At 53.2% G+C, this 6,000-nt stretch overlaps 1 protein-coding gene across 1 annotated transcript in view; it reads left to right on the forward strand.

Moving 5' to 3' along the window:
* Nucleotides 1-3,840, forward strand: part of trappc14 (trafficking protein particle complex subunit 14) — a 79,709-nt gene extending 75,869 nt beyond the window's left edge. The window contains exon 11 of the mRNA XM_078533839.1: nt 2,868-3,840. Coding sequence (XP_078389965.1) covers nt 2,868-2,889 — 22 coding nt within the window. The 3' untranslated portion in view covers nt 2,890-3,840. The remainder of the gene's footprint in view (nt 1-2,867) is intronic.
* Nucleotides 3,841-6,000: the final 2,160 nt, after the last annotated feature.

The raw sequence follows: 6,000 nt of genomic DNA on the forward strand, positions 1-6,000 counted from the left end.
GTCAGTTTTGGAAGAGAAAGTGTGCGCGCGCCCGTGTGAGGGGGAGCGTGTGTGCCCGTGTGAGGGGGAGCGTGTGTGCCCGTGTGAGGGAGCGTGTGTGCCCGCGTGAGGGGGGGGGAGAAGCGTGTGTGTGCCCGCGCGAGGGGGGGGGGAGAAGCGTGTGTGTGCCCGCGCGAGGGGGGGGGAGAAGCGTGTGTGTGCCCGCGCGAGGGGGGGAGAGAAGCGTGTGTGTGCCCGCGCGAGGGGGGGAGCGTGTGTGTGCCCGCGCGAGGGGGGGAGCGTGTGTGTGCCCGCGTGAGGGGGGGGGGGGGGGGGAGAGAAGCGTGTGTGTGCCCGCGCGAGGGGGGGGGAGAGCAGCGTGTGTGTGCCCGCGCGAGGGGGGGGGGGCAGCGTGTGTGTGCCCGCGCGAGGGGGGGGGGGGGGAAGCGTGTGTGTGCCCGCGTGAGGGTGGGGGGGGAGGAAGCGTGTGTGTGCCCGCGTGAGGGTGGGGGGGGAGGAAGCGTGTGTGTGCCCGCGCGAGGGGGGGGGGGGGGGGGGAGAAAGCGTGTGTGTGCCCGCGCGAGGGGGGGGAGCGTGTGTGTGCCCGCGCGAGGGGGCGGGGAGCGTGTGTGTGCCCGCGCGAGGGGGGGGGGGGGAAAGCGTGTGTGTGCCCGCGCGAGGGGGGGGGGGGGGGAGGGAAGCGTGTGTGTGCCCGCGCGAGGGGGGGAGCGTGTGTGTGTGTGTGCCCGCGCGAGGGGGGGGGGGGGGGGAGAGCGTGTGTGTGCCCGCGCGAGGGGGGGGGGGGGAGCGTGTGTGTGCCCGCGCGAGGGGGGGGGGGGAGCGTGTGTGTGCCCGCGCGAGGGGGGGGGGGAAGCGTGTGTGTGCCCGCGCGAGGGGGGGGGGGGGGAGAGCGTGTGTGTGCCCGCGCGAGGGGGGGGGGTGGAGCGTGCGTGTGCCCGCGCGAGGGAGGGGGGGGGCGTGTGTGTGCCCGCGCGAGGGGGGGGGGAGCGTGCGTGTGCCCGCGCGAGGGAGGGGGGGGGGGCGTGCGTGTGCCCGCGCGAGGGGGGGGGGAGGGGGGGGGAGCGTGTGTGTGCCCGCGCGAGGGGGGGAAGCGTGTGTGTGCCCGCGCGAGGGGGGTGGGGGGGGGGGGAGCGTGTGTGTGCCCGCTGGAAAGGTGCCGAAGTTGGGACCTGTTTTGTTTTGTTTTGCTGTTGTATTTTGTATGCATGAATAATCTGATGTGACCTGTGCGGTGAAATGCAAGTCTGGCAAATACCCAACATGGCGCCATGTACCTTTCTCTTGACTTGGGGGGGCTTATTGTCCAATAGTTGCACACCATGTGTTCTGTTCTTCTTCACCCTTGGAGTTTATAATAAAGGGGCAAATATTCCCGGGCCGATCCGTTGTGAAAAGTCCCCGCCAAGGGAAAAAAGTTTACTTCTCTTCTCCTCCTGTAATCCCAGATTCCCAGTGCACGGCTGTTAACGGGAGATGGGAATGATTGCGCGAGGATTGCGTTTGCCACGGAGACAGAATTCCGATGCGAGCAAGTAACTAAGAAATATTTGCGCAAAGCATTGAAAAAATAAAATCTGATCTCCGTGGCAGGGATTTTTATTTTATTTATTTATTTTCTATTTTTGTACATATTGCCGTGAATGCACTGAAAATGTGGCTCAACCCTCGCTGCCCTCACTCCCTAACAGCCAGGACTGCACTAAAGCTGCGCTTGTGACGATGTTGCTCCCAGCCTTTGTGGTGAAACAATATTAAGTTAAGAACTCGTGCGCAAATACTTCCCGAGCACTTCCTCGCTCAGCCTGAAGATGGCAGTGTGCTGGCAAGGTTGTTGAGTCAGAACCTTACGATCAAGGAATGTCGGGCGAGTGTGGAAAGGTGGAATTGAGGTAGCAAATCAGCCACGAGCTTACTGCATGGTGGAGCCTGCTTGAGGGGCCGAATGGCCACCTCCAGCTCCTGTTTCTGATATTTTCCGCCTAAACAGATCCCAGGAGAGTGGGGTAACCTGGCAGCTAGGAAATGGATGTATATTTTACTGCGCTTGAAACTGCAACTAAATAATTATTTCTACTATTTAATCTAAGCAACAGACCGAATGTTTGTATTTATTTTTTTTTTAAATTTCCAATTGCAAACTGTGTCAAGGGACATGTAGGATCAATTAAACTCTTAACGTAGGAACTGGAGAAGGCCGTTTTAGCCCCTCGAGACTGTTTTGCCAATCAATTAGATCTTAGCTGATTTGCATCTTAACTGCATCTACCCCTAACGAGAATCTTATCAATCTTTTCAGTTGACCCTCCAGCCTCGACAGCTCTTTTGCAGGAGGGAGTTCCAGATTTCCACTCCCCTCTGTGGGAGGAAGCGCTCCCTGACATCACCTCTGAACGGCCTGGCCCTCATTGTAAGGTTCTGCCTCCTTGACCTGGACTCTTTTCCCCCTTCCAGAGCAGATAGTTTCTCTCTATCAACCCTATTGAACCCTGTAGTCACCGTGAACACCCTCAATTAGATCAGCCTTTAATCTTCTATACTCGAGGGAATACAAACCTGGTCTATGCAACCTGTCCTTGCAATTTAACCCTTTTAACCCCCCGGTATCATTCTGGTGAATCTCCGATGCACCTCCTCCAAGGCCAATATATCCTTCCTAAGGTGCAGCGCTCAGAGCTGAACACAGTTACTCCTGATGGGGTCTAAGCAGAACTTTATGAAACTACAGCATAACATGCAGCCTTTTGTTGGCAGAAGCACCGGAGATAAAGACCATCCCATTAGCCTTGTAAATTAAGTTTTCTACCCCAGGTAGCTGCTGTACACTGTTTTTAATAGTTTTTATTTGAGGCTTGCCACTTTCACTCCAGATTCTTTATCAACTGCTCATGACCATCATTCTGTGTCAGAGGGGAAGAGCTCGGGGCGGGGATCCAGGATACAACCGCTTGTCCGTGCTGGGTGGCTGCTGAGAGAAGGAAGCCCGCATGGTTATGTTAAAAGCAAAAAAAAGTGCGGATGCTGGAAATCCAAAACAAAAATAAAAATACCTGGAAAAACTCAGCAGGTCTGGCAGCATCTGCGGAGGAGAACACAGTTAACGTTTCGAGTCCGTATGACTCTTCAGGTTCTGTTGAAGAGTCATACGGATTCAAAACGTTAACTGTGTTCCCCTCCGCAGATGCTGCCAGACCTGCTGAGTTTTTCCAGGTGGTATTATTTTTTTTCCCATGGTTGTGTTGTTCATTGCTGGTGAAATGCTTTGCAAGCTTCTGTACGTTTTAGACAATGGGTTTACGCAACCCTTTTTTTATTTGTTTAGACTGTCTAACCTGTCACGCGGTCATAAGGAGAAGCCTGCGCAGCTGTCCCCTCACTCTACTGTTAACCTCTCCAAGCCCACCCCTGTGTTTCATATACTTCCGCTGCGAGGCATTACAAGCAGGAAAATTGATCGGTTCTCTCTCTCCCCCCCGCCTCCACAACCTTGCAAACTGCTCCACGAGCAACATTGCAAGTAGGCTCATTGGGGCTATTTACTGAGCACTCCCAAGTCACAATACACTGGCCAGGGTTATCGTTGAGTTAGTCCCAAGATTCATTGATTGAACATCGAGCCCGCGATGTCTGGAGGTTTTATGAGTCTTGGCCCTGCCCAGACAACTCCCGGCTGACAGGGTGTCAGCGTTGTCAACCCCAGTTACTGTTTAGCCAATCTCTTGTGTGTTATTAATGGGCTGTTTACATTGGTAACTGGGGTGTGTCAGGGCGGGGGTGCGGTAACACTGGTCGCTGCTGAGCCAAACAACAAAAAAAAAGTGCAAGCGTTCTCTCGCAGCGCACGTCTCCCCGGTGCATGTCCTGTGGGCCCTGCAGTGAGAGCATAAATCCCACATGCTCTATTTACCACCCACTTCTGCTCAGCGAGGTGGGCAGGTCAGTTGGTCATAGGGAAATGTCCTCACTCCAAATTGTACAACTGTGTGTGTGTGTGTGTGTATATATATATATAATGTATAAGTTGCCTCTTGAAACTCTCCTGAAGCCAAGGATCAGAACCTTTATACTAGACTGGGATGAAATTAAGGTGTGTGCAAGGTGGGGTGGGTGATTTTCTTGCCAATACTCTGGAGCAAAATATTTGCAGTGATGGCAAGTGACCCAGGATATTGTGATTTTTTAATGTTTGCTGCTGTTGTGATATGTGATGATGTATCTGTATTCTTTACTTGATAATCAGCTGTTTTTTTTTATATATAAGTCAATTGCACTTGAGATCTAACACTGAATCATGATGTGATTTAATCTTGCACTCAGTCTGACCATCCCTGCAGTCCCGGCACATAATCACCCAGCTTTAGTGTTGCCCTCACGAGCAAGACCGACGCTATGCAACGGAATGCCAACATGCAATGTTTCCCAATGTGGGATTGCCTCTCGTCAGTCAATGTTTTTCTTTACACTTCAGCATTCCCACCACCTCAAAGTGAATCCTCATCTCCTCTGTGCGAGAGCCCCCTCCCCCTCCCCCCTTTTTTTTAATGGTTGAAGAATCTGTCCCTCTGCTCTCCAATGCCTTTCCAAGCGTGTGAGAGACTTGGCCAGACGCTATTTGGTGTTGGGTTGAGGGGGAGATTGGCCTGACTCATCCAGCCACCCCTCCTTGCACGTTCCAGCATTGGGGCCTGGAACCCTGGCTTCTCTTTCCTCCCACCCACCACCACCACCCTCCTCTCCCCCCGCCCATGGATATTGAGGTTACTTGTGACCCTACTGTCTCCACAATACAGGCGCAAAATGTAGCAGAGGGGACTAACTTCAGGAATGTGCTGGCCTACAGGGTTTGGTTACTTGCTGGTCAGGTACATCAGCCAGCTCCAGGAGATGCTAAGTATTTCTTATTTGCTGTTAGATTGAGCACACCCTTCTCAGCCTCTCAACCAGGGACCATGGTCAGTATTCCACTTCCATAACCCATCGATTCCTGGTCAACCAATGGCACCGTATGGATCACAACAACACTGACGCACAGTCGGTATGAACGTATTCAGAAGTTGTTCCTCTGTTTTCTTTTCTCTTCTCTTTGCTCCCTTTCCCGAAGTCTTGATTCTAAACTTAAGGTGTCATGGGACTGGGTTCCCTCAGCAACTTCCAAGTCACCAATTCGGACTTGGCAGTTGCCAGGCGGTTTGACTTGAGACAGTGCAGCCAGCGAGCTTCAAGGGGGTGGGGGTTTGTGGGAGAGGGGGCGTCTGGGTGGCTTTTGCCCTCCAGCAGGTTTGAGAACAGCCGTGACAAACCTGCTGTTGGCCAGAGGTGGGCTCACCTCGCACAGGTGGAATCCTGGATTGTTACCAGTTAACTTGCCGGATCAGTTGACCTATCTAGAGTTGCGAGGTTTGTGTTGTAGCTCATGTCCCAGAATCTCTTGAACATGAGTTTTAAGGCAACAGTCCACCTCTTGATAATGGAGGGAAGTCAGTACTTCATTCCCCTTTGGTCCATACCTCCCCGCATGCGTTTCAAATTCTCCTGCCAAAGAAGCTTCGCAAAGACCAACAAACTAAATGTCGCAGAATGGAAATCCGTTCTGTATACAGGGGACGGAATGATGGTCCGTATGAGTCAGGTAATCCAATAACTGGTAAGGTTTAGGAAGAGACAGACATTTCAGTGGCGGATGCTCGTTGGAAAATTCCGAGATGTTAATCCACCTCCCCCCCACTTTCAGATTCTGTTGTTTCAAATTGCCAACAGTTCCCTGCATTGCTCTGTCCCCTCGCCTCAGTCCCGATCTCGGGGCGTTGGAAAGATGTGTTGGCCTTTTGTGCGAAAGATTGCCGAGGCCCATTTTATATAAGCTCGGACATGAAGAGGAGCTTGAAGTGGGTGGGTGAGGAGAGGCGATGACAATGAATAGAAGGGAGGGTGGTGTCTGGAAGTGTGAGGATTGGGCACAGCATTGTGATGGCATGAATACCTTCCCTTCAATACCCTGGTTGC

Source organism: Cetorhinus maximus, chromosome 34 (assembly GCF_964194155.1).
Source record: "Cetorhinus maximus chromosome 34, sCetMax3.hap1.1, whole genome shotgun sequence".
NCBI classification, from domain to species: Eukaryota; Metazoa; Chordata; class Chondrichthyes; order Lamniformes; family Cetorhinidae; genus Cetorhinus; species Cetorhinus maximus.